The sequence below is a fragment of the Oncorhynchus gorbuscha genome, linkage group LG24, assembly GCF_021184085.1.
Source record: "Oncorhynchus gorbuscha isolate QuinsamMale2020 ecotype Even-year linkage group LG24, OgorEven_v1.0, whole genome shotgun sequence".
Classification (NCBI taxonomy): Eukaryota; Metazoa; Chordata; class Actinopteri; order Salmoniformes; family Salmonidae; genus Oncorhynchus; species Oncorhynchus gorbuscha.
In genome coordinates this window covers 34979399-34997668 of record NC_060196.1, presented here as the reverse complement: position 1 = coordinate 34997668, position 18270 = coordinate 34979399, and the positions used below count along the sequence as shown (strand labels likewise).

The window sequence follows — 18270 nt, the reverse complement described above, 5'->3', positions numbered from 1 at the left end:
AAGTGACAATGACTTTAGGCTTAATGATCGGTGAGCTACGGGAATAAGGGATTGTTAAAATATATAGGCCTAATAATGTTATATATATATTATGTTTGTAAAATCTCTCATACTATTTGATAGTCTATTAAAGTTGACTCTTCTCTCCCCTACTCCTTACAGTGTGACACAATCTTCCGACAAAGATATGGGCTTAGTTTCGTTCAGACGACTGTTACTCAATTCAGGTAATATTGTATTCTACTTTTAAACCATTTTCTTTCATTTAGACAATAAAGTCTTTAGAACCTAAAAAGCCTTATTTTTAGCAAACCTTTACTTTTTCAGTCACCTTTTGACTTGACCCTGACCTATGAACTTTTTGACCCTCTGCAGACCTGTGCCTCGTCTCGGTCAGGATCCTAACACAGAGGTGGATTTGGAACTGGAGTTCAATGCGACCTCCACAGTACCTATCCCCAAGGACAGTGACATTGTTGAAACATTGAAAGAGGCTGTGACCAATCCAAACTCTAACTTCAACTTATCTTTGGATCTGAACTCCATCACTGTGATAAGTAAGCAAACCCAATCAATCGGTGCTCCAAAAATATCCATTGACAAGTAATGTTCAGTTGTAGAACCTTTGAAGTTAAATCACGTTGCGGAATTGATCAACCAATTGCGGCTACATCAGCAACATTTCACTGTCCTCCCTCCAACATCCCACGTTATCAAGTTGTACACACTAGTACATCACCAACCAGTACAGTTTAAGCACACGTTGCATTTGGAGCACCTTTCAAATTCTAAAAGAGTGTAATGTTTTATTAATTTCAGATACCCCTGCTACAACAACTGTTCCTGCTACAACTGCCATAACAACGGCACCTCCTCCAGTGGTGGAATTACAAGTCACCTTGCAGCAAGCTTTTGTACCAGCCTTGACTGACCCTCAAAGCACAGAATTCAAAACACTATCAGTAACCATTACTACAATTGTAAGTCCTCGAAATCCAGATATGACCATTCATTTGTGTCTATGTTGATGTGGTTATTGACTTTACCTAAGGTTCAAGTGACAATGACTTTAGGCTTAATGATCGGTGAGCTACGGGAATAAGGGATTGTTAAAATATATAGGCCTAATAATGTTATATATATATTGTGTTTGTAAAATCTCTCATACTATTTGATAGTCTATTAAAGTTGACTCTTCTCTCCCCTACTCCTTACAGTGTGACACAATCTTCCGACAAAGATATGGGCTTAGTTTCGTTCAGACGACTGTTACTCAATTCAGGTAATATTGTATTCTACTTTTAAACCATTTTCTTTCATTTAGACAATAAAGTCTTTAGAACCTAAAAAGCCTTATTTTTAGCAAACCTTTACTTTTTCAGTCACCTTTTGACTTGACCCTGACCTATGAACTTTTTGACCCTCTGCAGACCTGTGCCTCGTCTCGGTCAGGATCCTAACACAGAGGTGGATTTGGAACTGGAGTTCAATGCGACCTCCACAGTACCTATCCCCAAGGACAGTGACATTGTTGAAACATTGAAAGAGGCTGTGACCAATCCAAACTCTAACTTCAACTTATCTTTGGATCTGAACTCCATCACTGTGATAAGTAAGCAAACCCAATCAATCGGTGCTCCAAAAATATCCATTGACAAGTAATGTTCAGTTGTAGAACCTTTGAAGTTAAATCACGTTGCGGAATTGATCAACCAATTGCGGCTACATCAGCAACATTTCACTGTCCTCCCTCCAACATCCCACGTTATCAAGTTGTACACACTAGTACATCACCAACCAGTACAGTTTAAGCACACGTTGCATTTGGAGCACCTTTCAAATTCTAAAAGAGTGTAATGTTTTATTAATTTCAGATACCCCTGCTACAACAACTGTTCCTGCTACAACTGCCATAACAACGGCACCTCCTCCAGTGGTGGAATTACAAGTCACCTTGCAGCAAGCTTTTGTACCAGCCTTGACTGACCCTCAAAGCACAGAATTCAAAACACTATCAGTAACCATTACTACAATTGTAAGTCCTCGAAATCCAGATATGACCATTCATTTGTGTCTATGTTGATGTGGTTATTGACTTTACCTAAGGTTCAAGTGACAATGACTTTAGGCTTAATGATCGGTGAGCTACGGGAATAAGGGATTGTTAAAATATATAGGCCTAATAATGTTATATATATATTATGTTTGTAAAATCTCTCATACTATTTGATAGTCTATTAAAGTTGACTCTTCTCTCCCCTACTCCTTACAGTGTGACACAATCTTCCGACAAAGATATGGGCTTAGTTTCGTTCAGACGACTGTTACTCAATTCAGGTAATATTGTATTCTACTTTTAAACCATTTTCTTTCATTTAGACAATAAAGTCTTTAGAACCTAAAAAGCCTTATTTTTAGCAAACCTTTACTTTTTCAGTCACCTTTTGACTTGACCCTGACCTATGAACTTTTTGACCCTCTGCAGACCTGTGCCTCGTCTCGGTCAGGATCCTAACACAGAGGTGGATTTGGAACTGGAGTTCAATGCGACCTCCACAGTACCTATCCCCAAGGACAGTGACATTGTTGAAACATTGAAAGAGGCTGTGACCAATCCAAACTCTAACTTCAACTTATCTTTGGATCTGAACTCCATCACTGTGATAAGTAAGCAAACCCAATCAATCGGTGCTCCAAAAATATCCATTGACAAGTAATGTTCAGTTGTAGAACCTTTGAAGTTAAATCACGTTGCGGAATTGATCAACCAATTGCGGCTACATCAGCAACATTTCACTGTCCTCCCTCCAACATCCCACGTTATCAAGTTGTACACACTAGTACATCACCAACCAGTACAGTTTAAGCACACGTTGCATTTGGAGCACCTTTCAAATTCTAAAAGAGTGTAATGTTTTATTAATTTCAGATACCCCTGCTACAACAACTGTTCCTGCTACAACTGCCATAACAACGGCACCTCCTCCAGTGGTGGAATTACAAGTCACCTTGCAGCAAGCTTTTGTACCAGCCTTGACTGACCCTCAAAGCACAGAATTCAAAACACTATCAGTAACCATTACTACAATTGTAAGTCCTCGAAATCCAGATATGACCATTCATTTGTGTCTATGTTGATGTGGTTATTGACTTTACCTAAGGTTCAAGTGACAATGACTTTAGGCTTAATGATCGGTGAGCTACGGGAATAAGGGATTGTTAAAATATATAGGCCTAATAATGTTATATATATATTGTGTTTGTAAAATCTCTCATACTATTTGATAGTCTATTAAAGTTGACTCTTCTCTCCCCTACTCCTTACAGTGTGACACAATCTTCCGACAAAGATATGGGCTTAGTTTCGTTCAGACGACTGTTACTCAATTCAGGTAATATTGTATTCTACTTTTAAACCATTTTCTTTCATTTAGACAATAAAGTCTTTAGAACCTAAAAAGCCTTATTTTTAGCAAACCTTTACTTTTTCAGTCACCTTTTGACTTGACCCTGACCTATGAACTTTTTGACCCTCTGCAGACCTGTGCCTCGTCTCGGTCAGGATCCTAACACAGAGGTGGATTTGGAACTGGAGTTCAATGCGACCTCCACAGTACCTATCCCCAAGGACAGTGACATTGTTGAAACATTGAAAGAGGCTGTGACCAATCCAAACTCTAACTTCAACTTATCTTTGGATCTGAACTCCATCACTGTGATAAGTAAGCAAACCCAATCAATCGGTGCTCCAAAAATATCCATTGACAAGTAATGTTCAGTTGTAGAACCTTTGAAGTTAAATCACGTTGCGGAATTGATCAACCAATTACGGCTACATCAGCAACATTTCACTGTCCTCCCTCCAACATCCCACGTTATCAAGTTGTACACACTAGTACAACTCACCAACCAGTACAGTTTAAGCACACGTTGCATTTGGAGCACCTTTCAAATTCTAAAAGAGTGTAATGTTTTATTAATTTCAGATACCCCTGCTACTACAACTGTTCCTGCTACAACTGCCATAACAACGGCACCTCCTCCAGTGGTGGAATTACAAGTCACCTTGCAGCAAGCTTTTGTACCAGCCTTGACTGACCCTCAAAGCACAGAATTCAAAACACTATCAGTAACCATTACTACAATTGTAAGTCCTCGAAATCCAGATATGACCATTCATTTGTGTCTATGTTGATGTGGTTATTGACTTTACCTAAGGTTCAAGTGACAATGACTTTAGGCTTAATGATCGGTGAGCTACGGGAATAAGGGATTGTTAAAATATATAGGCCTAATAATGTTATATATATATTATGTTTGTAAAATCTCTCATACTATTTGATAGTCTATTAAAGTTGACTCTTCTCTCCCCTACTCCTTACAGTGTGACACAATCTTCCGACAAAGATATGGGCTTAGTTTCGTTCAGACGACTGTTACTCAATTCAGGTAATATTGTATTCTACTTTTAAACCATTTTCTTTCATTTAGACATTAAAGTCTTTAGAACCTAAAAAGCCTTATTTTTAGCAAACCTTTACTTTTTCAGTCACCTTTTGACTTGACCCTGACCTATGAACTTTTTGACCCTCTGCAGACCTGTGCCTCGTCTCGGTCAGGATCCTAACACAGAGGTGGATTTGGAACTGGAGTTCAATGCGACCTCCACAGTACCTATCCCCAAGGACAGTGACATTGTTGAAACATTGAAAGAGGCTGTGACCAATCCAAACTCTAACTTCAACTTATCTTTGGATCTGAACTCCATCACTGTGATAAGTAAGCAAACCCAATCAATCGGTGCTCCAAAAATATCCATTGACAAGTAATGTTCAGTTGTAGAACCTTTGAAGTTAAATCACGTTGCGGAATTGATCAACCAATTGCGGCTACATCAGCAACATTTCACTGTCCTCCCTCCAACATCCCACGTTATCAAGTTGTACACACTAGTACATCACCAACCAGTACAGTTTAAGCACACGTTGCATTTGGAGCACCTTTCAAATTCTAAAAGAGTGTAATGTTTTATTAATTTCAGATACCCCTGCTACAACAACTGTTCCTGCTACAACTGCCATAACAACGGCACCTCCTCCAGTGGTGGAATTACAAGTCACCTTGCAGCAAGCTTTTGTACCAGCCTTGACTGACCCTCAAAGCACAGAATTCAAAACACTATCAGTAACCATTACTACAATTGTAAGTCCTCGAAATCCAGATATGACCATTCATTTGTGTCTATGTTGATGTGGTTATTGACTTTACCTAAGGTTCAAGTGACAATGACTTTAGGCTTAATGATCGGTGAGCTACGGGAATAAGGGATTGTTAAAATATATAGGCCTAATAATGTTATATATATATTATGTTTGTAAAATCTCTCATACTATTTGATAGTCTATTAAAGTTGACTCTTCTCTCCCCTACTCCTTACAGTGTGACACAATCTTCCGACAAAGATATGGGCTTAGTTTCGTTCAGACGACTGTTACTCAATTCAGGTAATATTGTATTCTACTTTTAAACCATTTTCTTTCATTTAGACAATAAAGTCTTTAGAACCTAAAAAGCCTTATTTTTAGCAAACCTTTACTTTTTCAGTCACCTTTTGACTTGACCCTGACCTATGAACTTTTTGACCCTCTGCAGACCTGTGCCTCGTCTCGGTCAGGATCCTAACACAGAGGTGGATTTGGAACTGGAGTTCAATGCGACCTCCACAGTACCTATCCCCAAGGACAGTGACATTGTTGAAACATTGAAAGAGGCTGTGACCAATCCAAACTCTAACTTCAACTTATCTTTGGATCTGAACTCCATCACTGTGATAAGTAAGCAAACCCAATCAATCGGTGCTCCAAAAATATCCATTGACAAGTAATGTTCAGTTGTAGAACCTTTGAAGTTAAATCACGTTGCGGAATTGATCAACCAATTGCGGCTACATCAGCAACATTTCACTGTCCTCCCTCCAACATCCCACGTTATCAAGTTGTACACACTAGTACATCACCAACCAGTACAGTTTAAGCACACGTTGCATTTGGAGCACCTTTCAAATTCTAAAAGAGTGTAATGTTTTATTAATTTCAGATACCCCTGCTACAACAACTGTTCCTGCTACAACTGCCATAACAACGGCACCTCCTCCAGTGGTGGAATTACAAGTCACCTTGCAGCAAGCTTTTGTACCAGCCTTGACTGACCCTCAAAGCACAGAATTCAAAACACTATCAGTAACCATTACTACAATTGTAAGTCCTCGAAATCCAGATATGACCATTCATTTGTGTCTATGTTGATGTGGTTATTGACTTTACCTAAGGTTCAAGTGACAATGACTTTAGGCTTAATGATCGGTGAGCTACGGGAATAAGGGATTGTTAAAATATATAGGCCTAATAATGTTATATATATATTATGTTTGTAAAATCTCTCATACTATTTGATAGTCTATTAAAGATGACTCTTCTCTCCCCTACTCCTTACAGTGTGACACAATCTTCCGACAAAGATATGGGCTTAGTTTCGTTCAGACGACTGTTACTCAATTCAGGTAATATTGTATTCTACTTTTAAACCATTTTCTTTCATTTAGACAATAAAGTCTTTAGAACCTAAAAAGCCTTATTTTTAGCAAACCTTTACTTTTTCAGTCACCTTTTGACTTGACCCTGACCTATGAACTTTTTGACCCTCTGCAGACCTGTGCCTCGTCTCGGTCAGGATCCTAACACAGAGGTGGATTTGGAACTGGAGTTCAATGCGACCTCCACAGTACCTATCCCCAAGGACAGTGACATTGTTGAAACATTGAAAGAGGCTGTGACCAATCCAAACTCTAACTTCAACTTATCTTTGGATCTGAACTCCATCACTGTGATAAGTAAGCAAACCCAATCAATCGGTGCTCCAAAAATATCCATTGACAAGTAATGTTCAGTTGTAGAACCTTTGAAGTTAAATCACGTTGCGGAATTGATCAACCAATTGCGGCTACATCAGCAACATTTCACTGTCCTCCCTCCAACATCCCACGTTATCAAGTTGTACACACTAGTACATCACCAACCAGTACAGTTTAAGCACACGTTGCATTTGGAGCACCTTTCAAATTCTAAAAGAGTGTAATGTTTTATTAATTTCAGATACCCCTGCTACAACAACTGTTCCTGCTACAACTGCCATAACAACGGCACCTCCTCCAGTGGTGGAATTACAAGTCACCTTGCAGCAAGCTTTTGTACCAGCCTTGACTGACCCTCAAAGCACAGAATTCAAAACACTATCAGTAACCATTACTACAATTGTAAGTCCTCGAAATCCAGATATGACCATTCATTTGTGTCTATGTTGATGTGGTTATTGACTTTACCTAAGGTTCAAGTGACAATGACTTTAGGCTTAATGATCGGTGAGCTACGGGAATAAGGGATTGTTAAAATATATAGGCCTAATAATGTTATATATATATTATGTTTGTAAAATCTCTCATACTATTTGATAGTCTATTAAAGATGACTCTTCTCTCCCTACTCCTTACAGTGTGACACAATCTTCCGACAAAGATATGGGCTTAGTTTCGTTCAGACGACTGTTACTCAATTCAGGTAATATTGTATTCTACTTTTAAACCATTTTCTTTCATTTAGACAATAAAGTCTTTAGAACCTAAAAAGCCTTATTTTTAGCAAACCTTTACTTTTTCAGTCACCTTTTGACTTGACCCTGACCTATGAACTTTTTGACCCTCTGCAGACCTGTGCCTCGTCTCGGTCAGGATCCTAACACAGAGGTGGATTTGGAACTGGAGTTCAATGCGACCTCCACAGTACCTATCCCCAAGGACAGTGACATTGTTGAAACATTGAAAGAGGCTGTGACCAATCCAAACTCTAACTTCAACTTATCTTTGGATCTGAACTCCATCACTGTGATAAGTAAGCAAACCCAATCAATCGGTGCTCCAAAAATATCCATTGACAAGTAATGTTCAGTTGTAGAACCTTTGAAGTTAAATCACGTTGCGGAATTGATCAACCAATTGCGGCTACATCAGCAACATTTCACTGTCCTCCCTCCAACATCCCACGTTATCAAGTTGTACACACTAGTACATCACCAACCAGTACAGTTTAAGCACACGTTGCATTTGGAGCACCTTTCAAATTCTAAAAGAGTGTAATGTTTTATTAATTTCAGATACCCCTGCTACAACAACTGTTCCTGCTACAACTGCCATAACAACGGCACCTCCTCCAGTGGTGGAATTACAAGTCACCTTGCAGCAAGCTTTTGTACCAGCCTTGACTGACCCTCAAAGCACAGAATTCAAAACACTATCAGTAACCATTACTACAATTGTAAGTCCTCGAAATCCAGATATGACCATTCATTTGTGTCTATGTTGATGTGGTTATTGACTTTACCTAAGGTTCAAGTGACAATGACTTTAGGCTTAATGATCGGTGAGCTACGGGAATAAGGGATTGTTAAAATATATAGGCCTAATAATGTTATATATATATTATGTTTGTAAAATCTCTCATACTATTTGATAGTCTATTAAAGATGACTCTTCTCTCCCCTACTCCTTACAGTGTGACACAATCTTCCGACAAAGATATGGGCTTAGTTTCGTTCAGACGACTGTTACTCAATTCAGGTAATATTGTATTCTACTTTTAAACCATTTTCTTTCATTTAGACAATAAAGTCTTTAGAACCTAAAAAGCCTTATTTTTAGCAAACCTTTACTTTTTCAGTCACCTTTTGACTTGACCCTGACCTATGAACTTTTTGACCCTCTGCAGACCTGTGCCTCGTCTCGGTCAGGATCCTAACACAGAGGTGGATTTGGAACTGGAGTTCAATGCGACCTCCACAGTACCTATCCCCAAGGACAGTGACATTGTTGAAACATTGAAAGAGGCTGTGACCAATCCAAACTCTAACTTCAACTTATCTTTGGATCTGAACTCCATCACTGTGATAAGTAAGCAAACCCAATCAATCGGTGCTCCAAAAATATCCATTGACAAGTAATGTTCAGTTGTAGAACCTTTGAAGTTAAATCACGTTGCGGAATTGATCAACCAATTGCGGCTACATCAGCAACATTTCACTGTCCTCCCTCCAACATCCCACGTTATCAAGTTGTACACACTAGTACATCACCAACCAGTACAGTTTAAGCACACGTTGCATTTGGAGCACCTTTCAAATTCTAAAAGAGTGTAATGTTTTATTAATTTCAGATACCCCTGCTACAACAACTGTTCCTGCTACAACTGCCATAACAACGGCACCTCCTCCAGTGGTGGAATTACAAGTCACCTTGCAGCAAGCTTTTGTACCAGCCTTGACTGACCCTCAAAGCACAGAATTCAAAACACTATCAGTAACCATTACTACAATTGTAAGTCCTCGAAATCCAGATATGACCATTCATTTGTGTCTATGTTGATGTGGTTATTGACTTTACCTAAGGTTCAAGTGACAATGACTTTAGGCTTAATGATCGGTGAGCTACGGGAATAAGGGATTGTTAAAATATATAGGCCTAATAATGTTATATATATATTATGTTTGTAAAATCTCTCATACTATTTGATAGTCTATTAAAGATGACTCTTCTCTCCCCTACTCCTTACAGTGTGACACAATCTTCCGACAAAGATATGGGCTTAGTTTCGTTCAGACGACTGTTACTCAATTCAGGTAATATTGTATTCTACTTTTAAACCATTTTCTTTCATTTAGACAATAAAGTCTTTAGAACCTAAAAAGCCTTATTTTTAGCAAACCTTTACTTTTTCAGTCACCTTTTGACTTGACCCTGACCTATGAACTTTTTGACCCTCTGCAGACCTGTGCCTCGTCTCGGTCAGGATCCTAACACAGAGGTGGATTTGGAACTGGAGTTCAATGCGACCTCCACAGTACCTATCCCCAAGGACAGTGACATTGTTGAAACATTGAAAGAGGCTGTGACCAATCCAAACTCTAACTTCAACTTATCTTTGGATCTGAACTCCATCACTGTGATAAGTAAGCAAACCCAATCAATCGGTGCTCCAAAAATATCCATTGACAAGTAATGTTCAGTTGTAGAACCTTTGAAGTTAAATCACGTTGCGGAATTGATCAACCAATTGCGGCTACATCAGCAACATTTCACTGTCCTCCCTCCAACATCCCACGTTATCAAGTTGTACACACTAGTACATCACCAACCAGTACAGTTTAAGCACACGTTGCATTTGGAGCACCTTTCAAATTCTAAAAGAGTGTAATGTTTTATTAATTTCAGATACCCCTGCTACAACAACTGTTCCTGCTACAACTGCCATAACAACGGCACCTCCTCCAGTGGTGGAATTACAAGTCACCTTGCAGCAAGCTTTTGTACCAGCCTTGACTGACCCTCAAAGCACAGAATTCAAAACACTATCAGTAACCATTACTACAATTGTAAGTCCTCGAAATCCAGATATGACCATTCATTTGTGTCTATGTTGATGTGGTTATTGACTTTACCTAAGGTTCAAGTGACAATGACTTTAGGCTTAATGATCGGTGAGCTACGGGAATAAGGGATTGTTAAAATATATAGGCCTAATAATGTTATATATATATTATGTTTGTAAAATCTCTCATACTATTTGATAGTCTATTAAAGATGACTCTTCTCTCCCCTACTCCTTACAGTGTGACACAATCTTCCGACAAAGATATGGGCTTAGTTTCGTTCAGACGACTGTTACTCAATTCAGGTAATATTGTATTCTACTTTTAAACCATTTTCTTTCATTTAGACAATAAAGTCTTTAGAACCTAAAAAGCCTTATTTTTAGCAAACCTTTACTTTTTCAGTCACCTTTTGACTTGACCCTGACCTATGAACTTTTTGACCCTCTGCAGACCTGTGCCTCGTCTCGGTCAGGATCCTAACACAGAGGTGGATTTGGAACTGGAGTTCAATGCGACCTCCACAGTACCTATCCCCAAGGACAGTGACATTGTTGAAACATTGAAAGAGGCTGTGACCAATCCAAACTCTAACTTCAACTTATCTTTGGATCTGAACTCCATCACTGTGATAAGTAAGCAAACCCAATCAATCGGTGCTCCAAAAATATCCATTGACAAGTAATGTTCAGTTGTAGAACCTTTGAAGTTAAATCACGTTGCGGAATTGATCAACCAATTGCGGCTACATCAGCAACATTTCACTGTCCTCCCTCCAACATCCCACGTTATCAAGTTGTACACACTAGTACATCACCAACCAGTACAGTTTAAGCACACGTTGCATTTGGAGCACCTTTCAAATTCTAAAAGAGTGTAATGTTTTATTAATTTCAGATACCCCTGCTACAACAACTGTTCCTGCTACAACTGCCATAACAACGGCACCTCCTCCAGTGGTGGAATTACAAGTCACCTTGCAGCAAGCTTTTGTACCAGCCTTGACTGACCCTCAAAGCACAGAATTCAAAACACTATCAGTAACCATTACTACAATTGTAAGTCCTCGAAATCCAGATATGACCATTCATTTGTGTCTATGTTGATGTGGTTATTGACTTTACCTAAGGTTCAAGTGACAATGACTTTAGGCTTAATGATCGGTGAGCTACGGGAATAAGGGATTGTTAAAATATATAGGCCTAATAATGTTATATATATATTATGTTTGTAAAATCTCTCATACTATTTGATAGTCTATTAAAGATGACTCTTCTCTCCCCTACTCCTTACAGTGTGACACAATCTTCCGACAAAGATATGGGCTTAGTTTCGTTCAGACGACTGTTACTCAATTCAGGTAATATTGTATTCTACTTTTAAACCATTTTCTTTCATTTAGACAATAAAGTCTTTAGAACCTAAAAAGCCTTATTTTTAGCAAACCTTTACTTTTTCAGTCACCTTTTGACTTGACCCTGACCTATGAACTTTTTGACCCTCTGCAGACCTGTGCCTCGTCTCGGTCAGGATCCTAACACAGAGGTGGATTTGGAACTGGAGTTCAATGCGACCTCCACAGTACCTATCCCCAAGGACAGTGACATTGTTGAAACATTGAAAGAGGCTGTGACCAATCCAAACTCTAACTTCAACTTATCTTTGGATCTGAACTCCATCACTGTGATAAGTAAGCAAACCCAATCAATCGGTGCTCCAAAAATATCCATTGACAAGTAATGTTCAGTTGTAGAACCTTTGAAGTTAAATCACGTTGCGGAATTGATCAACCAATTGCGGCTACATCAGCAACATTTCACTGTCCTCCCTCCAACATCCCACGTTATCAAGTTGTACACACTAGTACATCACCAACCAGTACAGTTTAAGCACACGTTGCATTTGGAGCACCTTTCAAATTCTAAAAGAGTGTAATGTTTTATTAATTTCAGATACCCCTGCTACAACAACTGTTCCTGCTACAACTGCCATAACAACGGCACCTCCTCCAGTGGTGGAATTACAAGTCACCTTGCAGCAAGCTTTTGTACCAGCCTTGACTGACCCTCAAAGCACAGAATTCAAAACACTATCAGTAACCATTACTACAATTGTAAGTCCTCGAAATCCAGATATGACCATTCATTTGTGTCTATGTTGATGTGGTTATTGACTTTACCTAAGGTTCAAGTGACAATGACTTTAGGCTTAATGATCGGTGAGCTACGGGAATAAGGGATTGTTAAAATATATAGGCCTAATAATGTTATATATATATTATGTTTGTAAAATCTCTCATACTATTTGATAGTCTATTAAAGATGACTCTTCTCTCCCCTACTCCTTACAGTGTGACACAATCTTCCGACAAAGATATGGGCTTAGTTTCGTTCAGACGACTGTTACTCAATTCAGGTAATATTGTATTCTACTTTTAAACCATTTTCTTTCATTTAGACAATAAAGTCTTTAGAACCTAAAAAGCCTTATTTTTAGCAAACCTTTACTTTTTCAGTCACCTTTTGACTTGACCCTGACCTATGAACTTTTTGACCCTCTGCAGACCTGTGCCTCGTCTCGGTCAGGATCCTAACACAGAGGTGGATTTGGAACTGGAGTTCAATGCGACCTCCACAGTACCTATCCCCAAGGACAGTGACATTGTTGAAACATTGAAAGAGGCTGTGACCAATCCAAACTCTAACTTCAACTTATCTTTGGATCTGAACTCCATCACTGTGATAAGTAAGCAAACCCAATCAATCGGTGCTCCAAAAATATCCATTGACAAGTAATGTTCAGTTGTAGAACCTTTGAAGTTAAATCACGTTGCGGAATTGATCAACCAATTGCGGCTACATCAGCAACATTTCACTGTCCTCCCTCCAACATCCCACGTTATCAAGTTGTACACACTAGTACATCACCAACCAGTACAGTTTAAGCACACGTTGCATTTGGAGCACCTTTCAAATTCTAAAAGAGTGTAATGTTTTATTAATTTCAGATACCCCTGCTACAACAACTGTTCCTGCTACAACTGCCATAACAACGGCACCTCCTCCAGTGGTGGAATTACAAGTCACCTTGCAGCAAGCTTTTGTACCAGCCTTGACTGACCCTCAAAGCACAGAATTCAAAACACTATCAGTAACCATTACTACAATTGTAAGTCCTCGAAATCCAGATATGACCATTCATTTGTGTCTATGTTGATGTGGTTATTGACTTTACCTAAGGTTCAAGTGACAATGACTTTAGGCTTAATGATCGGTGAGCTACGGGAATAAGGGATTGTTAAAATATATAGGCCTAATAATGTTATATATATATTATGTTTGTAAAATCTCTCATACTATTTGATAGTCTATTAAAGATGACTCTTCTCTCCCCTACTCCTTACAGTGTGACACAATCTTCCGACAAAGATATGGGCTTAGTTTCGTTCAGACGACTGTTACTCAATTCAGGTAATATTGTATTCTACTTTTAAACCATTTTCTTTCATTTAGACAATAAAGTCTTTAGAACCTAAAAAGCCTTATTTTTAGCAAACCTTTACTTTTTCAGTCACCTTTTGACTTGACCCTGACCTATGAACTTTTTGACCCTCTGCAGACCTGTGCCTCGTCTCGGTCAGGATCCTAACACAGAGGTGGATTTGGAACTGGAGTTCAATGCGACCTCCACAGTACCTATCCCCAAGGACAGTGACATTGTTGAAACATTGAAAGAGGCTGTGACCAATCCAAACTCTAACTTCAACTTATCTTTGGATCTGAACTCCATCACTGTGATAAGTAAGCAAACCCAATCAATCGGTGCTCCAAAAATATCCATTGACAAGTAATGTTCAGTTGTAGAACCTTTGAAGTTAAATCACGTTGCGGAATTGATCAACCAATTGCGGCTACATCAGCAACATTTCACTGTCCTCCCTCCAACATCCCACGTTATCAAGTTGTACACACTAGTACATCACCAACCAGTACAGTTTAAGCACACGTTGCATTTGGAGCACCTTTCAAATTCTAAAAGAGTGTAATGTTTTATTAATTTCAGATACCCCTGCTACAACAACTGTTCCTGCTACAACTGCCATAACAACGGCACCTCCTCCAGTGGTGGAATTACAAGTCACCTTGCAGCAAGCTTTTGTACCAGCCTTGACTGACCCTCAAAGCACAGAATTCAAAACACTATCAGTAACCATTACTACAATTGTAAGTCCTCGAAATCCAGATATGACCATTCATTTGTGTCTATGTTGATGTGGTTATTGACTTTACCTAAGGTTCAAGTGACAATGACTTTAGGCTTAATGATCGGTGAGCTACGGGAATAAGGGATTGTTAAAATATATAGGCCTAATAATGTTATATATATATTATGTTTGTAAAATCTCTCATACTATTTGATAGTCTATTAAAGATGACTCTTCTCTCCCCTACTCCTTACAGTGTGACACAATCTTCCGACAAAGATATGGGCTTAGTTTCGTTCAGACGACTGTTACTCAATTCAGGTAATATTGTATTCTACTTTTAAACCATTTTCTTTCATTTAGACAATAAAGTCTTTAGAACCTAAAAAGCCTTATTTTTAGCAAACCTTTACTTTTTCAGTCACCTTTTGACTTGACCCTGACCTATGAACTTTTTGACCCTCTGCAGACCTGTGCCTCGTCTCGGTCAGGATCCTAACACAGAGGTGGATTTGGAACTGGAGTTCAATGCGACCTCCACAGTACCTATCCCCAAGGACAGTGACATTGTTGAAACATTGAAAGAGGCTGTGACCAATCCAAACTCTAACTTCAACTTATCTTTGGATCTGAACTCCATCACTGTGATAAGTAAGCAAACCCAATCAATCGGTGCTCCAAAAATATCCATTGACAAGTAATGTTCAGTTGTAGAACCTTTGAAGTTAAATCACGTTGCGGAATTGATCAACCAATTGCGGCTACATCAGCAACATTTCACTGTCCTCCCTCCAACATCCCACGTTATCAAGTTGTACACACTAGTACATCACCAACCAGTACAGTTTAAGCACACGTTGCATTTGGAGCACCTTTCAAATTCTAAAAGAGTGTAATGTTTTATTAATTTCAGATACCCCTGCTACAACAACTGTTCCTGCTACAACTGCCATAACAACGGCACCTCCTCCAGTGGTGGAATTACAAGTCACCTTGCAGCAAGCTTTTGTACCAGCCTTGACTGACCCTCAAAGCACAGAATTCAAAACACTATCAGTAACCATTACTACAATTGTAAGTCCTCGAAATCCAGATATGACCATTCATTTGTGTCTATGTTGATGTGGTTATTGACTTTACCTAAGGTTCAAGTGACAATGACTTTAGGCTTAATGATCGGTGAGCTACGGGAATAAGGGATTGTTAAAATATATAGGCCTAATAATGTTATATATATATTATGTTTGTAAAATCTCTCATACTATTTGATAGTCTATTAAAGATGACTCTTCTCTCCCCTACTCCTTACAGTGTGACACAATCTTCCGACAAAGATATGGGCTTAGTTTCGTTCAGACGACTGTTACTCAATTCAGGTAATATTGTATTCTACTTTTAAACCATTTTCTTTCATTTAGACAATAAAGTCTTTAGAACCTAAAAAGCCTTATTTTTAGCAAACCTTTACTTTTTCAGTCACCTTTTGACTTGACCCTGACCTATGAACTTTTTGACCCTCTGCAGACCTGTGCCTCGTCTCGGTCAGGATCCTAACACAGAGGTGGATTTGGAACTGGAGTTCAATGCGACCTCCACAGTACCTATCCCCAAGGACAGTGACATTGTTGAAACATTGAAAGAGGCTGTGACCAATCCAAACTCTAACTTCAACTTATCTTTGGATCTGAACTCCATCACTGTGATAAGTAAGCAAACCCAATCAATCGGTGCTCCAAAAATATCCATTGACAAGTAATGTTCAGTTGTAGAACCTTTGAAGTTAAATCACGTTGCGGAATTGATCAACCAATTGCGGCTACATCAGCAACATTTCACTGTCCTCCCTCCAACATCCCACGTTATCAAGTTGTACACACTAGTACATCACCAACCAGTACAGTTTAAGCACACGTTGCATTTGGAGCACCTTTCAAATTCTAAAAGAGTGTAATGTTTTATTAATTTCAGATACCCCTGCTACAACAACTGTTCCTGCTACAACTGCCATAACAACGGCACCTCCTCCAGTGGTGGAATTACAAGTCACCTTGCAGCAAGCTTTTGTACCAGCCTTGACTGACCCTCAAAGCACAGAATTCAAAACACTATCAGTAACCATTACTACAATTGTAAGTCCTCGAAATCCAGATATGACCATTCATTTGTGTCTATGTTGATGTGGTTATTGACTTTACCTAAGGTTCAAGTGACAATGACTTTAGGCTTAATGATCGGTGAGCTACGGGAATAAGGGATTGTTAAAATATATAGGCCTAATAATGTTATATATATATTATGTTTGTAAAATCTCTCATACTATTTGATAGTCTATTAAAGTTGACTCTTCTCTCCCCTACTCCTTACAGTGTGACACAATCTTCCGACAAAGATATGGGCTTAGTTTCGTTCAGACGACTGTTACTCAATTCAGGTAATATTGTATTCTACTTTTAAACCATTTTCTTTCATTTAGACAATAAAGTCTTTAGAACCTAAAAAGCCTTATTTTTAGCAAACCTTTACTTTTTCAGTCACCTTTTGACTTGACCCTGACCTATGAACTTTTTGACCCTCTGCAGACCTGTGCCTCGTCTCGGTCAGGATCCTAACACAGAGGTGGATTTGGAACTGGAGTTCAATGCGACCTCCACAGTACCTATCCCCAAGGACAGTGACATTGTTGAAACATTGAAAGAGGCTGTGACCAATCCAAACTCTAACTTCAACTTATCTTTGGATCTGAACTCCATCACTGTGATAAGTAAGCAAACCCAATCAATCGGTGCTCCAAAAATATCCATTGACAAGTAATGTTCAGTTGTAGAACCTTTGAAGTTAAATCACGTTGCGGAATTGATCAACCAATTGCGGCTACATCAGCAACATTTCACTGTCCTCCCTCCAACATCCCACGTTATCAAGTTGTACACACTAGTACATCACCAACCAGTACAGTTTAAGCACACGTTGCATTTGGAGCACCTTTCAAATTCTAAAAGAGTGTAATGTTTTATTAATTTCAGATACCCCTGCTACAACAACTGTTCCTGCTACAACTGCCATAACAACGGCACCTCCTCCAGTGGTGGAATTACAAGTCACCTTGCAGCAAGCTTTTGTACCAGCCTTGACTGACCCTCAAAGCACAGAATTCAAAACACTATCAGTAACCATTACTACAATTGTAAGTCCTCGAAATCCAGATATGACCATTCATTTGTGTCTATGTTGATGTGGTTATTGACTTTACCTAAGGTTCAAGTGACAATGACTTTAGGTTTAATGATCGGTGAGCTACGGGAATAAGGGATTGTTAAAATATATAGGCCTAATAATGTTATATATATATTATGTTTGTAAAATCTCTCATACTATTTGATAGTCTATTAAAGTTGACTCTTCTCTCCCCTACTCCTTACAGTGTGACACAATCTTCCGACAAAGATATGGGCTTAGTTTCGTTCAGACGACTGTTACTCAATTCAGGTAATATTGTATTCTACTTTTAAACCATTTTCTTTCATTTAGACAATAAAGTCTTTAGAACCTAAAAAGCCTTATTTTTAGCAAACCTTTACTTTTTCAGTCACCTT

General features: G+C 38.8%; 1 protein-coding gene across 1 annotated transcript in view; it reads left to right on the top strand.

The window, feature by feature from the left end:
- LOC124012232 overlaps nucleotides 1-18270 on the top strand; it is a 60251-nt gene that overhangs the window by 4923 nt on the left and 37058 nt on the right. Inside the window, exons 15-66 of the mRNA XM_046325708.1 lie at nucleotides 163-227; nucleotides 376-557; nucleotides 820-980; nucleotides 1218-1282; nucleotides 1431-1612; nucleotides 1875-2035; nucleotides 2273-2337; nucleotides 2486-2667; nucleotides 2930-3090; nucleotides 3328-3392; nucleotides 3541-3722; nucleotides 3987-4147; nucleotides 4385-4449; nucleotides 4598-4779; nucleotides 5042-5202; nucleotides 5440-5504; nucleotides 5653-5834; nucleotides 6097-6257; nucleotides 6495-6559; nucleotides 6708-6889; nucleotides 7152-7312; nucleotides 7549-7613; nucleotides 7762-7943; nucleotides 8206-8366; nucleotides 8604-8668; nucleotides 8817-8998; nucleotides 9261-9421; nucleotides 9659-9723; nucleotides 9872-10053; nucleotides 10316-10476; nucleotides 10714-10778; nucleotides 10927-11108; nucleotides 11371-11531; nucleotides 11769-11833; nucleotides 11982-12163; nucleotides 12426-12586; nucleotides 12824-12888; nucleotides 13037-13218; nucleotides 13481-13641; nucleotides 13879-13943; nucleotides 14092-14273; nucleotides 14536-14696; nucleotides 14934-14998; nucleotides 15147-15328; nucleotides 15591-15751; nucleotides 15989-16053; nucleotides 16202-16383; nucleotides 16646-16806; nucleotides 17044-17108; nucleotides 17257-17438; nucleotides 17701-17861; nucleotides 18099-18163. Coding sequence (XP_046181664.1) covers nucleotides 163-227; nucleotides 376-557; nucleotides 820-980; nucleotides 1218-1282; nucleotides 1431-1612; nucleotides 1875-2035; nucleotides 2273-2337; nucleotides 2486-2667; nucleotides 2930-3090; nucleotides 3328-3392; nucleotides 3541-3722; nucleotides 3987-4147; nucleotides 4385-4449; nucleotides 4598-4779; nucleotides 5042-5202; nucleotides 5440-5504; nucleotides 5653-5834; nucleotides 6097-6257; nucleotides 6495-6559; nucleotides 6708-6889; nucleotides 7152-7312; nucleotides 7549-7613; nucleotides 7762-7943; nucleotides 8206-8366; nucleotides 8604-8668; nucleotides 8817-8998; nucleotides 9261-9421; nucleotides 9659-9723; nucleotides 9872-10053; nucleotides 10316-10476; nucleotides 10714-10778; nucleotides 10927-11108; nucleotides 11371-11531; nucleotides 11769-11833; nucleotides 11982-12163; nucleotides 12426-12586; nucleotides 12824-12888; nucleotides 13037-13218; nucleotides 13481-13641; nucleotides 13879-13943; nucleotides 14092-14273; nucleotides 14536-14696; nucleotides 14934-14998; nucleotides 15147-15328; nucleotides 15591-15751; nucleotides 15989-16053; nucleotides 16202-16383; nucleotides 16646-16806; nucleotides 17044-17108; nucleotides 17257-17438; nucleotides 17701-17861; nucleotides 18099-18163 — 7001 coding nt within the window. The remainder of the gene's footprint in view (nucleotides 1-162; nucleotides 228-375; nucleotides 558-819; nucleotides 981-1217; nucleotides 1283-1430; nucleotides 1613-1874; nucleotides 2036-2272; nucleotides 2338-2485; nucleotides 2668-2929; nucleotides 3091-3327; nucleotides 3393-3540; nucleotides 3723-3986; nucleotides 4148-4384; nucleotides 4450-4597; nucleotides 4780-5041; nucleotides 5203-5439; nucleotides 5505-5652; nucleotides 5835-6096; nucleotides 6258-6494; nucleotides 6560-6707; nucleotides 6890-7151; nucleotides 7313-7548; nucleotides 7614-7761; nucleotides 7944-8205; nucleotides 8367-8603; nucleotides 8669-8816; nucleotides 8999-9260; nucleotides 9422-9658; nucleotides 9724-9871; nucleotides 10054-10315; nucleotides 10477-10713; nucleotides 10779-10926; nucleotides 11109-11370; nucleotides 11532-11768; nucleotides 11834-11981; nucleotides 12164-12425; nucleotides 12587-12823; nucleotides 12889-13036; nucleotides 13219-13480; nucleotides 13642-13878; nucleotides 13944-14091; nucleotides 14274-14535; nucleotides 14697-14933; nucleotides 14999-15146; nucleotides 15329-15590; nucleotides 15752-15988; nucleotides 16054-16201; nucleotides 16384-16645; nucleotides 16807-17043; nucleotides 17109-17256; nucleotides 17439-17700; nucleotides 17862-18098; nucleotides 18164-18270) is intronic.